Source organism: Poecilia mexicana, unplaced genomic scaffold (assembly GCF_051168715.1).
Source record: "Poecilia mexicana isolate PSO_F unplaced genomic scaffold, ASM5116871v1 scaffold_11, whole genome shotgun sequence".
NCBI lineage: Eukaryota > Metazoa > Chordata > Actinopteri > Cyprinodontiformes > Poeciliidae > Poecilia > Poecilia mexicana.
In genome coordinates this window covers 7309267-7331605 of record NW_028263380.1, presented here as the reverse complement: position 1 = coordinate 7331605, position 22339 = coordinate 7309267, and the positions used below count along the sequence as shown (strand labels likewise).

At 40.7% G+C, this 22339-nt stretch overlaps 2 protein-coding genes across 2 annotated transcripts; one reads left to right on the top strand and one right to left on the bottom strand.

Moving 5' to 3' along the window:
- The first annotated feature begins 1148 nt into the window (after positions 1-1148).
- Positions 1149-10749, top strand: slc6a18 (solute carrier family 6 member 18). The gene is made up of 12 exons (XM_015012018.2): positions 1149-1787; positions 2276-2416; positions 3452-3589; positions 4033-4214; positions 5318-5428; positions 5516-5628; positions 5705-5833; positions 5928-6084; positions 6231-6435; positions 6515-6674; positions 8289-8451; positions 9933-10749. The coding sequence occupies exons 1-12, from the start codon at positions 1646-1648 to the stop codon at positions 10152-10154; spliced, it is 1863 nt and encodes a 620-aa protein (XP_014867504.1). The 5' UTR covers positions 1149-1645; the 3' UTR covers positions 10155-10749.
- Positions 10481-20919, bottom strand: tert (telomerase reverse transcriptase). The gene is made up of 16 exons (XM_015012017.2): positions 20611-20919; positions 18728-20006; positions 18216-18405; positions 17976-18129; positions 17741-17908; positions 17467-17628; positions 16413-16514; positions 16237-16322; positions 16040-16156; positions 15884-15955; positions 15598-15786; positions 14521-14647; positions 13721-13782; positions 13286-13410; positions 13069-13206; positions 10481-11188 (listed from the first exon to the last, which is right to left on the bottom strand). Exons 1-16 carry the CDS (start codon positions 20824-20826, stop codon positions 11085-11087), a joined length of 3291 nt encoding a protein of 1096 aa, XP_014867503.2. The 5' UTR covers positions 20827-20919; the 3' UTR covers positions 10481-11084.
- Positions 20920-22339: the final 1420 nt, after the last annotated feature.

Here is a 22339-nt window from a genome sequence, read left to right as displayed (position 1 = left end):
AAAACAGAAGGATAGAGAGAGAAAAGAAAACAAACACAGCCATGGTTAAACATTTTCACATTGGTCTGCAATAAAACACGAGGCAACGTGGACCAAAGAATAACTCGCCCAGATGAGACACCATGACAACCAGAACATGGAAAATTGCAAGCAATTTGCACAATTTTGACATAAAACAGCTTGTTGTGACAGTCCGACATTTATTACAGCCGAGCTACAGACAGAAAATATCAAGACATTGAGTGGCAGATGTGGAGGTTACTGATTAATTATCCGATTTTGATTACAAAACAGTAGAGGCCATTGAGCCTTGTAGGCAAAATTAAAAGATCGAAATTTCAGCATGTGGAAGCTAAAATAATTCCTGGTGGAACTTTTGTGGTAATCTTTTTTTTTCCTCCTTGATTCATTGATTAGGCTTTACTAACTCCTTCTTTTGTTCTAACTTACTGACTTAAACCTCATTCTTTGTTTAAATCTACCTGCTGTGGTACTATGGGAGAAACGCAGACAGTCATGGTTGTGAATATGGCTCACCTCCCAGGGTAGAATAGCCTTGGGGGGCATCGCAAGCACAGTTAACTTAACCACTGATTATAATGTTGGTATTTTAGTGAAGCTTTTGATTCAAAGCTTAATCCAAAGTCTGATAAGTGGATGTATGATCCACAACTGATCACTCCACCATTTTATGCAACTCATAATGCATTTTACAGCTTTGTGTATCCTGCATTTTATTGCACTAGTAAAAACTTAGCAGCTTTATCACCTAGGCAAGAATTATGTTTTTTCTTTTTTCTCTCTCTTTTGTTTTACTATTAAACAGGAAATAAAAAAAGACATGAGTAAAAAGTTTAAAAAGTGACACTTTTATCTAACTTGAAAACGGATATCTAAATTCCCATTCGCCATAAAGTAACACAAGATGACAGCTTTTTTGTTTCTCCTGCTTGCACATGTACATAAAGTAGCAACAGCTGCTTCACTGGATTGGACATTCTGATCTGCAAAACCACAGCACGCAATTACAACTTGTCCTGTACTGCAGCCTGCTGAGCAGATTAGCCGTAAGTGGGAAAAGTAACAAAAGAAAACCTTTTAAAAAAAATTAAAATTAAAAATTACGTCATTTGTGTGAAGTGTTTTTTTTTTTTTTTTTTTTTTTTTTGTTACATTCCGACTCGGTCAGAATGTACCCTACCGAGTCGGGAATGTGCTCGGTCGGGAAGAGCTGCCGTCACGATGCCTCCGTGTCATCGCTTTTCCCTGTGGCTCACTGCAGCGGACAGCATCACCAGGTTATCCATTAATTAGCCGGGAACACTCCCATTTCAAACACGTAGGGAGGCTTAACCACTAAATCACTCGTGCTGGGTGCTCTCACTCCCTCTGTTTGTGACCTGATTTCACCATAAAAAAAAAAAAAAGTCCAATAAAAAGCTGTTGCTCCTGAGTCAGAAGTAGTAGTTCCATTGGAGGAGAGTCAGACAAAGGACAGGGAGAGGAGCTCCGGGCATCACTCTGACAAGACGGTTCTGGACTGAACTTAGGAGAATTCTGGACCAAATCAGAACTACCTGGATGAGGGAACAGGACCTGGGTTAACACAACAGCTGAGCGTTCTTGTTATTTGCATTATCCAAGGATGGGGGAAGCAAAGAATCCTGGTACGGAGGAGAGACCCAAGTGGGACAACAAGGTCCAGTACCTGCTGACATGCATTGGCTTTGCGGTCGGGATTGGAAACGTGTGGCGGTTTCCCTACCTGTGCCAGATCTACGGAGGGGGTGAGGATGCTGCCTTTGAGTTCCTCGTGTCCGACGTTCGTTCTCATGCTTGTCTGGATTTCTGACATCAGGAGGAAAGGTGTTCGGATCAATGCATCCGACTTCTGTGTTTACTTCCTCATAGTTCCCAGGGTGGTATGTTAAAGGCTACAGAGTTCCAGAGAACAGGTGAAGTTGTGTAAGCAGGCATTTCCAGTAAAAGGTGTTCAGCCTCTATCAACTTTACATATTGACTCTGAGATTTAGATTCGCACAGGGGGGGATTTGACTCTCTTGGGTTTTTGTATAACTGCCTCAAAATGATTAGCCGGTCACATTGACGTGTTCTTAGATTCTTGGTTACAAATCTACAGTTTTCTCAGAGAATCTCTTAAAAAAAAGAAAAAAAGAAAGAAAAAAGAAAAAGCTACTGTTTAGTAACACAATTGTTATGATTTATTGTATAACGCCTCCTTGCCTTGAGGTCTCAGTTTCATTGGTGTTATCAGGTGCATTCCTCATCCCGTACCTGATTGCGCTGGTGTTCGAGGGCCTCCCCCTGCTCTACCTGGAGCTGGCGATCGGACAGCGGCTCCGCATGGGCAGCATCGGCGTCTGGAACAACATCTCTCCGATGTTGGGTGGAGTCGGTGGGTGGAAGTTCAGCTCCTAATCCTGAGGGATGCGTCCTTGCTTAGTATTTGTTCGCTTCGTGGAGTTAAAATTTTAAAACCATTTAAGACAGGTTTGTCCAAAGTAAAGTGTGAGCCGGGGCCACTCTGCTGATTTTGTGTGGTGGCCCCGTGGCAGCAATGTGAAAATGTGTCAAATTTGCCATCAGGTGGCCGATGCAGGCGAAACTTTTTAGTTTTTAGGCAAAACTTTTTACCCAAAAATGTACTTTTTTGTTGTTGTTGACACTGTAAAAATGACGTATGATGCAAAGTATTCATCACTCCTTTGGCATTCAACGAATAAGTGACTTTTACTCGATAGCAGATTTTAATGCACTCAATTTTGATTTTAATGAATTTATTGAGCTCTGTCATATAAGCTGAATAGGTCAGATACAATACGGTATTTGACTGTATTTTATGATCAGTTATTATTGAAAGAGTGAACCAAATTATACTCTCATCCCAGAAAATAGACTTCATTTTTTCCCTTATTTTAAATTGAGCCAAAAAAAAAGTTTTTCTCTTTTTATTTTTTCCCCTCCCAGGTGCTAATAAATTTATGATTTCAGACACAGCTTACTTAAGATGATTATGACTGAAACTTTATCCCAATGTAAAGTACAGAAATACCTTAACCTATAACTTGCTTGTCTAATAGATGATATTTGTTAATTAATAATTAAAGAACATTAGGTATAACTATGTCCATTGTGTGTTTTAGTTCTAGCAATGATTTCTGGTTCTGATAAAGCTTTAGGTTAACTAACCTTAAATACATTAGGAAGCTTGAAAATGCTTATTGCTTGTGTGAGCCAACTACTAAAATCAAAAGTTTTCCAGTCAAATGTTGCACATTTTGGTAGTAGCCCTTTGAAAAATTACAATAAGTGTGATAAGAAGTTGTTTACTTGTGGTATGAAAACCTGTCTCATGTACGGCTACACTGTTTCCTCAGGCTCCTTTGGAAAACCTCCTTCCGACTGACTGTTTTTTCCCCCTTGTGTTCAGGCATTGCCTCCATGGTGGTGTCTTTCCTGGTCTCCATGTTCTACAACACCATCATAGCCTGGGTGCTCTGGTACTTCTTTAACTCTTTTCAAAACCCGCTGCCGTGGAGCCAGTGTCCTTTGAATGCTAACCAAACAGGTGAGGGGGGGGGGGACAACAACAAAAAAAGTCCACCTTGGTGTTGTGTTGCTGCTTTCGATACATTTTATTGAATGTAGTGTAATGACAATAAAAGAATAACGATTCACCAGGAACGTTAAAGCACAGTGGAGCCAGTGGAAGTTGTCCGAGAGGGTGGGGGAATTTGCTTTGAGAAGATAAACTGGAAACTAAAGTTAGGGATTACTACTTAACAGCCGAGTTAACCATCAATCTTTGAGCGGGAATTATTTTGATGGATTTATTATATTGGCATGTGAACTGCTTTATGACACCAACAGTTATTGATTTAAATGTGTTTTCTTTTAAACCTGTCCTGTAAGAAAATCACAAGTAATTTTAAGAAAAAGATCATCTAAAGATTCTTTATACATATATAAATATCCCAGGTATTGTCTTATGGGTGTGGTGTGTTCCTACAGGCTATAGCTCCGAGTGTGAGAAGAGCACTTCGGTGAATTACTTCTGGTACCGCGAGACGCTGAACATCACCGAGGACATCGAGATCAGCGGCTCGCTGCAGTGGTGGATGGTCATCTGTCTGGCCACGGCCTGGTGTGTCATCTACATCTGCTTCATCAAAGGCATCGACTCCATGGGAAAGGTCAGCACACAAAATCTGTGCTTTAGCAGGGGCTACTAACTGGTACCACCAAGGCATAGCCAGGTTTTAAAAAGTCAAGATTTCACAATTTTATGGGATTCTAGAGAACCTGTCGAAACATTTTCAATCATTTCATGGAAACAATTGAATTACTCTTGCTAATATAACTCTGGTTTAAAAATACAGTGAGGAAACTACGAGCAGTGTGCCATCTGCAGGAAAGTTACTTGAGCTGTTTCCTCAACTAAATACCAGTTTTTATGCTCTCAGTGATACTCTATCACACTACATGCTAGTTATTTTTACCCCTTCGCCAATTTGTACCTTTGTAGTTTTCTTCATTTTCCAGTGGTGGGCACACATCTGCTAATCGGCTAATGGGCTAACTCCGGAGTTAATTTTGTGCGTTAGCATATTTTTTGCTAATTTTGAGAACATTTAACGCAGTTAGCTTCGTCTTGTTTTATACGATTAAATTCTGATTTATTCTGCTATTTTGTGAACTTTCAGTTGAATAATGCTTGACATCTTCGCTGAAGTTTCAGTTATCCACCATTAAAAATTCTTCAAGTCGTAGTCATTTACACTCATGCTCTTATTTTTAAGTGGGTGAAAACTAAACTCATGAGTTCTGCTTTTTTCCAGAAAACTCTGAGAAAACTGCAAATATACAACAAACAAACAAACAAGATACAAAATAATTCAACACTTCCATAAACAACCAGGAGTGTTAATCAAACGCATGAAAAAATTCACATATACGAATTGGGTTGAGAGCATTCTCACATTCTCATTGTGACACTTTGGATTTCAACATTGTTGAATTTAGCGCTTTAACAATAGATCCTGCCAAATACCATTTTGGCAGGTTGTTTTGTACCCACACCAGTCAGTTAAAATCTCTAGAATATTTTTAGATCACTGTAAAGTCAAACAGTTAATAAATGCTATGTAACCTTTTTTTTTTCCTGAAACAATGAAATTATGGTAATTGCCTAAAGGTCATCTGATAGCGTTCCATGCCTACTGCTGATGAATAAACAACTACCTTTGACTTAAAAGAAAACCAGACTCTCTTATCGAGACGTTTTGAACCTTTCCAGGCTGTGTATGTGACGGCCACATTCCCTTACCTGGTTCTGACCATATTCCTGATCCGGGCCCTCACTCTGCCTGGAGCTACTGATGGGCTGGTGTACCTCTTCACTCCTGACGTGAGTTTGCCCCTGACATAACATGTTCTGTATCCTAGACAAAATCAAAAACCAGACGTAATTGATATGTTGTTCTCCTGGCTGCAGTGGGAAATACTTAAGAAGCCCCAGGTTTGGTTAGACGCTGCAACCCAGATCTTCTTCTCTCTTTCTGTGGCTTTCGGAGGTCTAATAGCATTCTCCAGCTACAATGCGGAGAGGTGAGGCATCAAACACCCGATCAAGTTGAGAAGCAGAGATTGGACTGCCGCTTTATTTCTTTTTCTTGACTTTTAGGAACGACTGTGAGAGAGATGCTCTTGTTGTGGGAATAACAAACAGTGCCACGTCCCTCTATGGATCCATTCCCATTTTTTCCATCCTGGGATTCAAAGCCAGAACTAACTTCAACACCTGTCTAGAACAGTACGTTTGCATGGATATCTGTGGTTGCCTCTTCTGACAATGAAGTGTGGTCCAGTGAAATTTGTTGAAATGGCGTCTCTAATCTCGTCTACAGGAACATCCTGACTCTGACTAACCACTTTGACATCGCAGAACGAAACATGACATTGGAAAACTACGACCAGTGGTTTGATTACTTAAATGTGACACATCCAGGAGACATAGCTTCTTTGCCCTTAAGGGTCTGTGATCTGCAGAACTTTCTTGATCAGGTACTTGTGTTTTCTGCACTCCTCTTGTTCAATCATGCCACCCACTATGATCCTTTGTGTTGCTCCTTGTCCTGTAAAGGACTAAGCATTATTTTTGTACATGATGAAGCATTTTCTTCTGCCTGACTTTAATCTTCCTCTCCAAGAGTGCTTCTGGAACGGGCCTGGCCTTCATTGTATTCACAGAGGCAGTCTTAGAGATGCCTGGGTCCCAGGTCTGGGCCGTATTGTTCTTCGTTATGCTCTTCAGTTTGGGACTGTCCTCCATGTTTGGCAACATAGAGGGAGTCCTCACGCCCCTCCAGGAGCTCAAACTGGTCCCAAAGTGGCTCCCCCATGAAGTTTTGACAGGTGATTCAGCTTGTATCCGGTCTTATTCCTGGAGGAACTGAATTCCTTTTCTGAATTAACATTTCCCTCACTGCTTTAGCGATCGTCTGTCTGGTGTCGTTTTTGATTGGCCTCATCTTCACCCTGGGTTCCGGTAACTATTGGGTGGAGGTCTTCAACGCCTATGTGGGATCTGTACCCCTACTCATCATTGCTTTTTGTGAGATTGTTGGGGTTGCTTACATCTACGGAATGAAAACGTAAGGATTTCCCCATGTCCCCCAAGATTTACAATCTTGCACAACTATACAATTTAAAGAAATTTGAGTTTGGTTAATTATTTCTTTATTGCAACAATGCTTCTTTGCGATAAATTTTATACCAATGGAAGACCTGTTTATTGACTTTTAAACAACATCACATTGACAAGGAAAATCCAGTTCTACATTCACAAAGTATTAGAGCCACCTTAAGACAAAAACATTTTAAACTACAAGAATATTACTGAAATAAAGTCAGAATATTGTGAGAACAAAGTCAAAGTGTTACAAGAATTACAAGAGTAAAGTAGGATGACAATAAAGTCAAACTAATACCATAATAGCATAAATAGGATAAAGTGATAACGAGATTAAAATAAGGCAATGAAGTTGAATACGAGAATAAAGTCAAAGAAAATAATCTTGTAACACATCAATGTCAGTGGTCATGAGACGGTCACATCAGATCTTAACTATCAAAGTTTTTTTTCCTCATTGAAAGAACTTTTTTCTAGAAATTGAACTTTTTTTATGGTAACATTGCATCTTTATTCTGCGTATGTCATGACTTTGTTCATGTAATTAAACTTATTACATCATAGGTTTAAACCAGCCAAAAAGATTATTCCACTAATAACTCTTTTTCTGGTGTTTGGATAGGATGTTTAAAGGTCAAATGAAAAGACAAAATGAAAATTTAACAGTTTGTCTGGCATAGTCTGGCATCTCCTCCATATAGTCACCAGCTTGGTCACACATCACTGTGGGTTGGCATCTCTTGGATTAAAATTTCCCACAAGTCATCCAATGTAGTTCTAGTGATTCCACTGGCATGATAAGCAACAACCCAAACTGAAAAATGTGTTCAATGGAGTTGAGGTAAAGAAAACAAGCCGACCTTGTGCTCCACTCTAAATTCCGAAGGTAGTCTCTGGAAATCCCGATTTTGCTTGGAGAAAGCGTTGACATCTTGGAGGTTCGAGTTTGGTCCCTAAAATGGGAAGATATGGGATATTTTCATGTCTCACTGCATTGACATTGCCTCCACAAAAAGAGTTTTGACAATCAATCAAAATCAATCAAATTTTATTTGTGTAGCACATTTCAGCAGCAAGGCATTTCAAGGTACTTTACATAAATAAAAACAAAATAAAAACAGCATGTGACATTAAATAAACAGTAAGAAAGAGAAAGAGATTTTGGAAAATTTACTTTTGTTACGGAATTTAAGCGCCGTCCGTTTAGCACGGGTATTATCCAGGCCCCGACAAGGTCTCCAACCTTGCAGCACCAGGCTCCGTCCACCTATCACACAAATTTTTGCGTAGGACTTCGCCGTCCTATACGGATTTTTGTGCACTATTTTTACCTGTTAAGAGTCTAGAATTTACAGGCTTTTTCTGCTACTTTTGTTGACAGACAGGATACGACAAGTTTTCATTATATCATCCTTAGGAAGTGACATTGAAAGGGCAACAAACAGGCTTTGCTTAAGAATTATTACAGAGAATCATTACTGAGGAAGGAAAATCAACCAAACATAAAGTTGCTTACCTTACTTTTTGTGCAAATTACATAATTCTGTCTTCCATATATCTCTGTTTCCTCTGACAGATTTAGTGAAGACATTTACTTCATGACCGGGAGGAGGCCCAACATCTACTGGAAGGCGTGCTGGATGGTCATTAGTCCAGTGATGCTCCTGGTGGTTTTTGTTGCTTATGTGGCTCTCCAGGCTGGTGCATATCCAACATATCCTGCTTGGAATCCAAATTATGTAAGCAAGTCAACTTTTGCATTACATAGTATTTACAGTTTAATTACTTTAATATGGCATACACCATGGGCGTAGGTTTGGGTAGGGACGGTAGGGACATGTCCCGACCAATATTCACGGGATATGAAAAAGTCCCGACCAATTTTTGCCATATTGGCTCAAAGAACGTGGATCTACGATCTTTGATTAGCAGCAACAGGCGGTGCGCGGAACGGAAGCTTCTTAGTTTGACATTTATTATGAGCCTCCGAGACCGTGTCGGAACGGTGCTGTCGGTGGGGGGAGGGGGAGTCAGTTGAATCGTCGGACGTTCTTTGATTAGCTGCAAAAGGCGGCGGCTAGCTGGGCACACGCGTCTCCTTCTGAGTCTCCGAGACCATGTCGCCACCAAAAAAGAAAAGGACAGACATTAGAAGTTATTTCGCTACGTCGGCTGTAAGTACAGTGAGTGGACCCATAAGTTGGATATCTATCACGCAACGCATTTGTTGTAAAGTTCGGTGTTTAGTAAGGTCAGCACTGAATGTGAGGTAGAATAGGTCTGTTAATGATGTAATATTTTTTCACATAGGATGCTCAGACAGCAGAGCAGAACGATGGAGAGGTGGCTGGAGCTTCAGGGCTCCAGGTGAGGTGTTAGTTCTCAGATATGAAATATACTGTGAAATTATCTCAGTAAATATGGCATTTGAAGTGTTAGTCTTAAATTAAGTTAAGCTAGTGTGAATACAAACCAGTGTTCTTGAACTGATCTGCTGAGTATGACTGTATCTGGTTGTATACACAAGATGTATGATATGGTTATGGTTGGGGGGAGGGGGTTATTAAGCCAATGTGGTTTCCCCCCCCCTTCTCAAAAATGTTCGGTGCTCTTGGGCATTTCACTGTGCTGCCGGGGGGGGGTCAAGGTCCCCACCAAGGTCCCCACCAAAACTTAGACCGAACCTACGCCCTTGGCATACACACACAAAACTTAGACTCAACTTAGCAAATTGTTGTTGATAATAGTAGAAAACAAATCCAGTCGAACAAATAGAAACATTTGCTTTCAGCTAAAACAAAGTGAGGCTACATCGGGTAGCTAGCTAGCTGTAAACGTATAGTGTGCGTCCTGTTTATGCTATGCTAGTTCTGCGCTCATTCTTTGAAAATAAAATAGCTTGCCGATTTCTGAACAGCCCAAATTTTCAAGAGCGATATTTTCTTTTAGTATTACTAATGTACAGCCACGAATGGTAATGTTGTACGTGTCAAACCGTTTTACCTAACCGGAATGAGCAACATATGTCCTACTTTAAGAAATTTAGCTTAGAAAAAAAAAGTCATTTACAATATTTTTGCTCTGGTAAAGGGTATTAGTTATGACCAAAAATATAGAAATATGGTTCATTCAAATCGACAGCTCTTTCACTGCATTGTACCTTCATTAATTTTCAAAGTATACTCCATTTTTCTGAGCTTTTGTATTTCTTTTTCCTTAGGAAGATTTTCCTCAAACTGAGACGAAGGAATACCCAAAGTGGGTGTTCGGCATAATCGTCGCCCTCATCGTTGTCCCCATCCTTTCCATCCCTGTGGTGGCCATTTACAACCTGATCCGCTGTGGAATTAAGAAGTCTTCTGCCAATGTTTCCGGCCCCAATCCCTACAGCAACGAAGCCTTTGAGATCGAAACACAGGAACGGAACAAACAAAGCATTTAAAGGATGAACAGCATTTCAAGTCACCCATCATACTCCCATTAATTTGATTGTGAAGATACATTTTAACTGGACATGTAAAATAATAAGAAAAAAATATTTCTACACTTCAATCAATTTTTACACTTGAAAATACTTATTTAACAGTGGATTCCTTTATATATGTTGTTTGTGTAGCATGTTCTGAAACAGAGACTCAATTCTTTTATTTGAAAAACAGATTTCAAAGATTATGTAATTCCAAATGTCAGAACTTTATAAAAAAAATTGGACTTGGATGAGTTTATGAAATTGGCATAAAACAAAAAACAAGTAAGTAGGACATCCTGTTGTTGTTGGCGTACAGTATTTGAATATTTTATTCAGTGACGTCATGCTTTCCATGTGGAAAACTACCACCACGATTAAACCAAAGTCCACAGACAAACAGTTGAGGGATAAAACCTTGACTGCAATGGTAGCTGGGTGATGTTTAAATATTCATCTTTACAAGATTGGTTGTTGTTTAATAGGGCATGTTTATGACACAGGGTTATCTCCTAAATGTTTTACACCATATGATTAAAGACTGTTTTCCTCCGTGCGTTAAGAATAAAAACGTCAGTTCTTTGGCATGTTGACAGGACAGTAAAACACCAGTTCCTAGAGGTCCTCTCTGTCAACACCAGAAGAAAGCCTTACGTTTTCATTTTGACATTTATATCCAATGACATTTGGGGAAACCATAACCCTTCCTCAATCCTAGCTCGACGCTCAGGAAGAGCGTCGCAGCCGTCAACGGGGAAGGGAAGGGATGGGAGCGTAGCGATGGCCCATCGGTTCCCAAAAACAAACACACACACACACACACACAAAAAAAAAAAAACACAAAAGCGCATGCGGGGTCAGTGGGTTCCTGCTGGGACTGCAGGGTGAAAAAGTTCCTGCTGTGGATTACATTCGGATGGCCAAGAAGTCCACGGGGGTCCTGGGGTTTGAGGCCTGACGAACCCTGGCCAGCCTCAAATCCCCCAGCCGTCGCTCCAGACTGCGCTTCCCTGTGAGGAAGAGGAGAGCGGAGGATGAGGCAGCTTTTTAAAAAAAATTCTTTTAACAATACAATTAAGCAATCCATCTAGTAAAATCAGATAAAAGCTGGCAATAAAAAGCAACTCATGGTTTTTATAGAAAGTTGCATTTTGATATTTTACCTTGGATTAACACCCATAATGTAGTTCACACTTCAAACAATGGGCTGTCTTGTAACAGCAGTAACTGCTTTCATGCAATTTATGGACAACTTTCTTTGGCAACACAAGAAGCAAAGTTCTGAGGCAATAAATTTATCACAAAGTGGGGGAAAAAAAAAAACACATGGTAACCCTTAGAAGTACCTGTCTTTGGAGATGAACAGAGAAAGACCCACATTTGGCCGACATAGGTCCACTCACTTATAACTTTATTATTCCATCTTTGCTTCGCTATACAAGTAAGAATATTAACTCAGGGTTTAAACCCAAATCCTCAGAATTAACAAATAAAACAGTGATTATTTATGAGAATCCAGTAAAGACAAGCAGAGAAGATCCTGCTGCGCTCTAGTTTAGAAATCTTCAGGATGTGAGAAATGAGAAAAAAATAAATAAATAAAACTTAGTTAAAAAAAAAAATGTAAAAAGGCAGTTTTCTCAATTGTGAAGTTTGATTATAAGTTGATCAAATTCGTATTTATTAGCTGGTAATCATCAAACACTCCCGCTACATTAAATTATTTTATCAGGTATAATTTGGAAGAGAAGTGCTCTATGAAAATGTAAAAGATCTTGTCTGATTGTTTGGGGGTTTTTGTTTGTTTTTACTTTCACTAGGACACTCATGAATAAAACAATCAGTCTCAGTCAACCAGAAAAGACTCAACGGTTGTGGCACATTTCCAAATAAGTTGATTTGGCCGTATTAAATTTAGGGCTGCAACTAAGTTACCTTCTCGGCCCTTTCTGCTCAACTTGGCATCAACACAGTACAGGACTAATCTGCTTGTTATGTTTTGGATTAACTGATTAATAAATGGATGCAAAAGGTGCTTAATAGGGGAAGCAGGCGAAGTTAAAACGATGCCACTTGAGACGTTCTGGTAGAACATATTTACAAAAAAGATTTCTTTAATCTTAAATTCAACATATGTATATTTTTGTACAGCTTTGGCTTAATTATTGCTCTGAATGGGTTGTTTTTTCAGCAAATTGCCATTTTTTTAAAAGTCTGTATCCAGTCAACGATTAATTGATTACCATGATCAGTTATGATGATTAGTTGATTATTTCAATCGACTGAGAAATCTGATTAATCGCTTCAACCCAAATTAAGATTAGAATATATAAAATGACAAAAAACAAACCACATTTTTATACTGTTATTGATATCATCACGACCTGAACTTGACCCGATATTTGGGCCGGGTCAGGCCAAAACCATTTGTTTAATGTTCGAGTTGGACTAGGTCTTCTAAGCTTAATAAGCTAATGTCCAATAAAGAGTTTATCTACTTATAGTTTAAAAAGGTGATTCGGTCGTTTACCATGTTGAGGAAAGGAAGAAAACAAGGTGCAGAAGTTCATTATACTGTAATAAGCGCATGCAGCCACACCCTGCTCCTATCAATGACGCATCCCAGATGATTTGCACTTGACTCACCCTGTGGTTCAACAAGCAACAGAATGGAGCTGGACGACATTATGCAAAAGCTAAAAGCTGGAGACGTTGCACTGCTTACCTAAATGATGCTCTAAAAATAAAAGCAGTAAAATTTTTATCAAAATAACGTGTTGGGTTCGTTTTGGGTTGTGTTGGACTATTTTAAGCCTGAACTAAAGTCTAGTTGATGCTAAAACATCAACTATGATAATTTTGTTGAAAATTATTCTTGGTGGATACAAACGTTTGTGTAGATGCGTCAGCAGGTCCCTGTAGAGCTGACGGTGTTGGGAGAGCACCAGCAGGAAGCTGAGACAGAAAAGCAGCTCCACCGCCTCGTACTGCACGGTGCCCGTCTGGGCTTTACTGCCTAAAATTAGTCCTGAAGAAAAGAAAAACATGAAACTATGCAGAGAAGATCTAAGTATGATGCTTTTCTTAGGTTTTTGTGGAAATGTTACCCTTGTTGCTGGACCTGAGGAGCTTATTGGCGTACTGAGCCATGTCCCAGATCATCTGCAGGAAGTAAAGTGGATTCTTAGCAACTGTTTGACCAAAGGGCAAACTCTGTGCACACACATGAAACCTGGAAAAAAAAAAAAAAAACTAACATTACCTATAGATAAGTACGTTCAGGGACTGACGGGCTGAACAATTACGTTCCAGGTCAGAGCAGACATTGAGTAACATCAGCTTAGTTTGGTATCGGTATTATCTTAATGAGACTCCTAGGTCAAGGTTGGTGAGTTTACATGGGAAGGCTTGCGAGTCATGCGTCTCCTTCCTGACCTGGTTAACATGCAGAAATCCTGACAATGCAGGCAGGAGGTAGCAGAAGAAATCTAAACAAAAACACAAGGAATGCAGAAAGAGAGTCGCAACTCAGTTGTCTTCACCTGCAGGCATGCAGCACCACCAGCTTGTAGATGTTCCTGTAGACCGCTTCAAGGGAGTTGGTCTAAAATGACATGATTGTTTTGAAGCATGAATGCAAAAAGAGAGAAATAAATTGACATCTGAGAGTATTTCTGTTGTGCGTTGTACATTTCCTGCTTCGTGCAGTACTGCAAGTCTTGTTCTCAACAATGTGCCGAGAGTCAAACCTGTTGGTTTAAATTCATGATGGTTATTGGCCAACATGTAGCATTTATGTTGGCCTGGTTACAGTAAAACCAGCCCAACGCTCTGTACAATCCCACTCCTCGCCATACTTCAATATGGTGGGTGTGGAGGAGCTTCGACTGATTGTGGGACCGCGGTCTAAAGAGGAGAACAGCGGCTTTCACCTTAGATGTGAAACTGTGGGATGGATCTGGTCATTAGAGTTTGGCCGTTCATTTCACTGGTGTGTAGTGGACTTAGATAAGGTCTACAGGTGTGTTACCTATGAGGCATTGTGTAGGGGGCGAATTTTGGGAGATTGGTCAATACTTGCATTCAGTGGGAGAGTTAGATAAAAATGGTGTATCAGATTGGTTTCTTAAGCATCAGCTAATCGCCGATCTCCCAAAATCAAGGAAATTAATACAGATTTCCACGCATCTATCCAGCCTGGTTTGATTGTTAAAGTTGCAACTAGCTGTAACAAAAAAAAAAAAAAAAATCCAAGCTTTTTACTGACTGTGCATTTTTCTAGCATCAATAGTAGAAAACTATGTTGAGATTTAACACTTAAAGAGGTGCTTCAATCTCCAACCTTCAAGTCCAAGAAGAGGGGATGACATTTGAGCCTCAGGATGGCCATCAGCTTCCTCTTCATCTGGTGTCCAGCTGAATGGAAAGAACCCAGAGAGAGGGAGTATCGTAGAGAGAGGCCGGCATAGCTGTAAGAGATAAAAAAAATATATATATATATATATATATATATATATATATATAACTAAAATATAAAAAAGGAAAAAATCTCAAAAGAAAACTTGGAGTTAAAACGTAATGTAGCCACAAACTTTTGTGTGCCTTACATCCTTAAGTCCACACATCCTTAAGAAGTCATGAATCCATATTTCTAAAACGTAGGCTTTCAAATACCTTAAATGTACTGAATAAAAAAACTAAGTTGGCCTTGTTTAGTTTAATCACAGGTCTTAAACTTTGTTATGGAAGCATATATACTATGAAGCTTTTTTTTTCTTGCAGATGTAAAAGAGCTAGCTATGCTATCGAGTCAGCTGGCTACTTTTCTTATGACCATCACGGGTAAGTGCAAATTTGACTATCTGTTAATATACCCTTGCTAGCTAGCTTTCTAAATTTACACTTACCCACGATGCACGTTAAAAGGCTATGCAGCTAACATTTTTACTTACCTCTAGCTAATGGATGTTTTTTGCTACATCCATCATGGGTAAGTGGAGTTTTATTGCCAGCTGACTAAACAATGTTCAAGCCATTCAACTTATTTGTGATTTTCTGTGGACATTTCGGTCGTGACGCGGATCTTGAATTTCATTAATAACAGCCTTAAAGCAACCTTAAAAAGTTTTACATTTGAGTTGGTGAAACCTGCAAAAACCCTGCTACAAAACTCAGTGCTCACATCACAAGTTCAGCATTTCATTGATATCTAAAAAAAAAAAAAAAAAAACCTTTGCAAAGCACTTTATGCCAGGAAAAATATCCTCCATTCCAGCGTGGGAGTCATTTACGAGTTGGTGCAAAGTGCATGGAGGAAGAGGTGGCACAGTTTACAAGGAACCATAAAGGAAAGGCAAAAAGCGCAATAACTTGAACCAAACAGACTGCAGGTAATGACTGAGCTGACGACAGGTTTAACCTTGAATAGTCTTTATAGACGTCCAGGGAGTGGGTGTCCAGCAGCAGCCCACACCATGGGAAGAGACAGTGAAGAGGCAACATGCGAATCTCCGTACAGGAGCCCACGCTTCCCAGTAGCTGGAAGTTGACTGCCACCTTCTGTGGGTTGACCATTAGACCATACTGTGGTACTCCAGCCAGCAAGGTCCTGCACACAGTGTTCAAGTTCAGACTCATTTAAGTACATATGAGTGTTTTATCTAAAAACAGATAGTTTAAAAATATTTCATTAAAATGAGCCATACTTCAGAAAGGTTTGTGCTTGATGTTGGTCTGGAGTAATAAGGAGGAAGTCGTCCACTAATCTCATCAAACACCTGAGAACCAAAGAGACAAGTGAGATCCAGAAACACTGCCCCCTTCTGGAGAAGATGGACCACAACAGGAGGTTTCTGCCCTACCCTTTGTTTTTTGTGATGTCTTTGAATAGAACGTTCTCCATGTGGCCGTAACACAAACAACAGAGCAGACAGGACACGACCGATCCCTGAGGAATCCCTCGGCACTGGTGGTACGTCCTGCAACGCACAGGGTCGTGGTTTGGAACGAGTGTATTAAACAAACGAGGATGTTTAGTAAGGAGATAAGCATGGCTTACTTCTTTCCGTACTGAACTACGCTGCCTGTTAGCATTTGGGTGAAGAACTGTGAAGCTTCTTTGCCTCGGAGATCAGAGCAGAAATGCTGTAAAAACAGAGAAAAGTTTAGGTTAATGTGGAAAAATTTATCTAAATCCCAACATAAAAGGGTTTAAAATTGTAATCCAAGTCTTACTTGCTCTACTAGGATGGCATGGTGGAGTTTTGCATTCTTCTGCAACGACATTAAAAATCCCTTCATGTTGGTGGATCCCATGTTGTCCTCCAGAAAATCTGCCTATGGCAACAAAGATGACAGGAAAGGAAAACACACATTTTCTTTTCCCAAAAAGAAAGGTGAAATGTGAGACAAGCTGTTATAGTGGGCTCTGCTTTCCCCAACGCCCCTAAAGAGATACAGATACGGTGCTTCAAAAGTCCCTCAGTTAGAAATTAGAGACCAACTGTGTATGATTTAATCTGAAGTTATGGCAAGAAAAAAAAAAAACATAAAAAGTTCAGGTTGCACTTTGCCACAAACGTAGGGAACAAAGAATGCTAGTATATATGTAAGAATCTGTGAAACATGCAGCATCACGGCTGGTTTTCTTCAGCAGCTACAATAGCACAGCTTACATCAACACATGTCAATGTGTTGATGTAAGCTGTGATGTAAGCTTACATCAACACATTCACATGTGTTAGATTGACTTAGCCAAAGTTTATCCAGTTAGGAATCTAAGACCAGACGAGAGAATAGCACCCCCCCCCCCAAAACAAACATAAAACGTGCACACCACATTTCTTAGACATATTTTTGTAGAATAAAATTTAAAAACAATGTGTCTATCACCTAAAACATCTATCAGGTATGTTAAAGTTAGCGGCTGTGATAAAATGTGATAGAGTTCTAGGGATGCAAATAGCAGAAATATTGTAATAACAATTAATTTTTTTCTCAGCATGGTCATGAACATGTTTTATTAAAAAAATCCATAACGTTGATAAAAACAGCTGCTAAGATTGAAGAAACAAACATAAATGATAAGATTTTTTTTACTGCAAATGGTTGATTAAAATCAGCTAAATGAGTCAAGAGTATGTTCAATTCATATTTATGATATTAAATTGAGCATTGGGTGTAAACCAGCTACATAAAGTAACTGTATATCCTTCTGTACCATAAAATGAACCTTCTAGCACTACGCTATTCGCACAGCATAGTTATCCACGAAGCCAAATAACAGCACCTGTCTAACAAAGGCCTTTTTCAGGCCCTCGTGGGAATCTGCCCAGATCTTGGCATAGCGGCGGATGGTGAAGAGCTCATCCTGGACGGGGCACAAGGCCTGGCCAATCACCTCTATGAGTTTGTCATGCGGCAGGCTCTCGTAGGCTCCACTCACATCCACCTGTTAGACAAATAAGAAACTGATACAAATCTTCCTTGGTTGCCATTTTACAAAAACAGGTATTTCTCAATGGCTTGAGAGAAAAACCAAACCATCAGATGTCATGACTCACTTTGACAAAGTAGAGCGGTTGCGGTAGGTCTTTCTGGGCTGGTGCCAGAGAGCTCAGCACCTTGTGAATATCCGTCATCCCCCACACCGTGGAGCCGAGGAGGGATGGAGTGGAGCGCACGCAGGCCCTCAGCACGTCCAGCAAGTCCCGCACCCGAGCCTGGAACAACTGCACGAGGAATTAGGTTACGGCTGCAACTTTCCTAAGATGAGGTCTCTAAAAAGTGCCGGCGTACCCTCGTTTTGGGATCCGTTCCTATAACTCGTGTGATAGGCCTCATGCCATCTGACTTGGGAATGAAACGAAGTCGGGAGATGACGGTGCCTTTGGGGAGAGACGCTGCCTGAGCAGGGGACAACTCCTCCATCTGACCTTTGGAGAGGTGACCTCTGAAAACAAGTTTTTATCTTTAAATGAAGCCGTCTGTTCTGTATCCCAAACTCGGGTGTAAACAGAGAACCGCCTCGGTACATACTTGAAAGCCAAGTCCTGAAGTTTGGTCCAGACTTCCTGTCGGTAGAACCTGATGGCGTTCTTCTGCCCCACGCTCTCCGTGGCGTAGAAACAAGCGCGGACGAGACCCACGACAAAGCCGTCCAGCAGCCAGGTCAGGAACTGACCCAGGATCTGCGTCCGGTACGCAAGCTCGCTGGGTGGGATTCGGCCTGCAAGTAAGACGAGTCGGTTCAGAATGTCAGAAACACGAACCGCAACTAAAACCGCACCATTCAGAGTTCTATGGCAAAGTTCACTTCAACCAAACCAAGACCTCGACTTTTCGGCAAACCAGAGTTTGGTTTTTAGGTCCTCATCAGAGTTCAATTGCGCATTTCCACCTCCCAAATGAACTGGGTTTTCTAGGAACTGTGTGTGTGTGTGTGTGTATGTGTGTGTGTGTGACAGAACCCTCGCCTGTATGAACTGCAGACAACTCTCAACCTATCAATAACAAAAAAAATAAAAAATCCGAGAGCGTATCTGACTTACCGGTTTTACTGATCTTCAACCAGTCGCAGTCATTCACCTTCATGTTCCACATCAGCTCAGCCAGCGACAGCCTCTCAAACTTGCCGCTGTGGAGAAAACTCCTGGCTTTGGCAAAGAAATGAACCCGGTTATGGTCCGAGCCCCACATCTCTCGCGGAATCACAGTAGAGAGGCATTCTCTGACGAACAGGAAGACCCGATGGGGCGCACAGTGTTTAGGTAAAAGCGAGCTTAGCTCTCCAGGTCCCGTGTTACGCTCTTCAACCAAAGGGCAGATCCTCTGCAGGATCTTGCTGTAAGGGCATTTCTTGTGTTGCCGCAACAGCCGACTAAAGAGGGGAACCATGTTGAAGAACCTCTGGGGAAGCTTTTTCGGTTTCCTCTCTGAACCGTTCAAATACATCAAGCCCTCGAAGAAGACGACTCGTATCAAGTCTTTCCCTTGTAACCTTCTGGATCCATCGACGCTTTTTTTCTTCCTGTTGAGAAGGAAGCTGTGCAGGCCTCTGCCGCCGTACAGGAATCCCAGCGTGCGGATAAAACATTGTGAGGGCGGCAAAGGAGGAAAAGCCCCTGACCGCCAACTGGGACCACCCTCCGTTGTTGGCATCTCAATTGTCTGTTTGAAACCAGTCGTCCCATTTTCCACATTCCTCCTAGACGTTGCTGGTTCCACAAACCTAGCCTGTCTTTCCTCAACCGTTTGCTCCTGATTGCTTTCTGTGTTTGCTAACCGTCTCCTCTTTCCTGAGGAAGTTCCCGTCTCCTCCTCCAGCTGATCGAGTCCCCTCTTTCTTTTTCTCTTGTTCCCTTTTTCCTTTCTTCTTCTCCTAATCTGGCTTTGAGCCAGATCAACCTTCTGTCTTCCCCTAAAGCGCAGTGACCTTTGATCTCTTCCAAACTGAGACAAACTGCGCCCCGTAAGTCGAAGCTGAAGATGAAACCCACTCGAGGGTGGGCTCGTGGACACCCTGTCATACGCCGGGACGCCGCACACCTGGAAAACGCACGAAGGAGGCACTGCCACGAATACGGAGCAGCTCTCCAGCAGGTACCGTGTGATGTCTGTGCCCAGGCGCAAGGTGACTTTCTTCCACAGGTCACTGCCGTGAACGTAGGCGGCACTTTGGGTCACGTCTCCTTGGAATTTAAAGTGGTCTGCGTCCCGATCCTCCTGCGGCAGGGCCAGCAGGTTGTAGCCATGCGCCAGGACGTTTCTTCTTCTTTTCCTTTTCATGGTGTTGAGAACAAAAGCCAGGACTTCCGGTAGAGTGCAAATCTAACAACAATATAACATAACTCAGTATTAGGAAAAACCAACCTCTCATTATGATATGGAGGTTGTTTTTCCATCAAAACCATGACATTTATATTCCACTTTGAAAAGGAATATAAATACTTTCTCAAAATACTGTTTATTTTCACAGTTACATAACGCCCTGTGTTATACTGTGCAACTTTGCAACTCTGTATGTAAATGTGTTATTGGCTGGTATATTAAGGAGGCTCAAACTCACATTTTTGAGATTTTTATGAATAAAATGTATACTTTTTTTAAATAAAACTTATAATAAATTAGTTTTATAAAACGTATGCATGTAGTTAATAAAAATCTGAAAAGAGTGAATTTGAGCCTCCTTATTATACCAGTCAGTAAAATCCAGGACAACCAAGTGAATTTAGAAGTGCCCAATGTTTTTGAGTTATGCACTACTTTGTGCTGTTTAATTACATAAAAAGTATTAAAACATGTGTTACATGGACAAAAAGGTCAAAGTGTATGAATATTTTTGGAAGACACTGTTTTTTTTAATCTTCCACCAGTAGTCAATATTTAGAATGTGTCGATAACGAAGAGGGGTTTTGTGCCCTCTTCATCTCACCTCGCTGCAGCTGGGACTCTGCTGTAGCTCCTTATCAAAGCACACAAACACTCCTCTGACAAACGTTTTGAAGCGGTTCGAGTCTGACTGCTCAACCAGAACCGGCTTCTTTCCTTCCTTGAACTCGATGCTGTTAGCGAACTCTTCCAGCGTCTGTATGTGCCGATACAGAGACCGGAGAATGTTCAGCACGGTGGACATATCAGCCGCAGCCATAATGACTTAAAGCCCCCTAACTCACGGTAAACACGACCCCGTCATGTTGGCTAGCAAACAAACTACTTCCTGCCTTGAGGTATTGAGTTCACCCGCCCGCCTTGCCGTTAGCCAATGAGGATTGGGTTTTCATATGCGTCCAATCAGAAAGCCGCATACTTCAAAGGTGAATCCGGAGTTCACCAATCGCCAACAAGGAAATGTTTGTTGTCATAGATCCACGATATGATGAATAGTCGCACGTGAAAGTAAATTAAAAATAAAATAAATTTAATTAAATTTATTTTTAATCATGTAAAGCACTTTAAACTGCCTTGTTGCTTAAATGTGCTATGCAAATATTTTAAGTACTTAATGTTATTAAAATTAAAATATTTCTATTGTCTAATTTTTTAAGACATCACTGAAAGATAGAAAATCACTAAAATTCTGTGCATTTGTGAATTATAAGATTGTTTTAGCTCTTTATAAACTCTACTAAAACTAGGGTAATCTTCTGATGAGGGTTGCCACCCGTCCCTTAAAATACGGAATCGTCCCGTATTTGGCTGATAAATGTTGCGTCCCGTATTGAACCGATGTGGGACGCGTTTTGTTCCGTATTTCTATAAATATCCGATAGACACGCCCATCACACATATATCAAGACTAATTGTAACAATAATGACCAAAATAAAACACAGGATATATTAAGGTCAGCTAAATTGTCGTGGTGTGAGCTCAAGGACCCCCAGAACGCTACGGACCGACGCTCTTGTGGTTGCCTAGAGACGGACTCTACGCAGCCGCGGTGAGCTGCTATCGACCGCGTCTTTTTAAAACATCCTCAACCCGATTCTCCACCGTCCTTAGAACCGAAACTTCTCGTACAGATACGGACGTGAGAGGGAAGACTCAAATCCCAGGCTGAACATGTTAGTGAAGATGAATACAGGCAATTAAAACGAATGTGTGGTGCACGGTGTGGTGTGCAGTGCTGCATGATGTCAGACAGAATGGATCAGGAAGAAGACCCGGTTAGATCCTAAAGAACCAGACATCAGCATTCATCCCTCAATCATCTACTGAGACTGATATGGTACAGAACATTTTGCTATGATTGATTAAGTTTGTTATTGTGTTTTTAATTGACTGTCATGGTTTGATTATTAGATTTGCTTATTTAATGTATAGTCGTATCAGCCAAAATAATAGAAATGGCCATTTAAAGAACAAATTATATTAACAAAATACATTTAGTTAGCATAATTTCTTCTGTACCCCTGCTGGCCCCCATCTAGAACCGTCCCTGGGCAGAAGGTCTATGTCTGACATTAATAATACATTAAATGACCACTGAACACTGAATTAATATGTCAACATTTCTTAATAAAACAAACAGAAAGCCCTAACAAATCTTTTTAAAGTAGGAAATATTCCTGTATTTACTGTTAATCTCTTAATATTAAGAGATGGATTTTTTTTAACCTTCACAATTTTATTTTAACAATGAATTAAAAATTATAGTGCTGCA

What these genes read in the sequence shown, in the direction of transcription:
- slc6a18 (XM_015012018.2), top strand. Translation starts at nt 1,646, where the DNA reads ATGGGGGAAGCAAAGAATCCTGGTACGGAGGAGAGACCCAAGTGGGAC. An exon ending in TGTACCTCTTCACTCCTGAC is followed by an intron (nt 5,429 to 5,515) that starts GTGAGTTTGCCC and finishes TCCTGGCTGCAG; the next exon opens with TGGGAAATACTTAAGAAGCC. An exon ending in TCCAGCTACAATGCGGAGAG is followed by an intron (nt 5,629 to 5,704) that starts GTGAGGCATCAA and finishes CTTGACTTTTAG; the next exon opens with GAACGACTGTGAGAGAGATG.
- tert (XM_015012017.2), bottom strand. Translation starts at nt 20,826, where the DNA reads ATGGCTGCGGCTGATATGTCCACCGTGCTGAACATTCTCCGGTCTCTG. An exon ending in AAAAGGCCTTTGTTAGACAG is followed by an intron (nt 16,515 to 17,466) that starts GTGCTGTTATTT and finishes TTGTTGCCATAG; the next exon opens with GCAGATTTTCTGGAGGACAA. An exon ending in CCCTCTTCTTGGACTTGAAG is followed by an intron (nt 13,783 to 14,520) that starts GTTGGAGATTGA and finishes ATGTCATTTTAG; the next exon opens with ACCAACTCCCTTGAAGCGGT.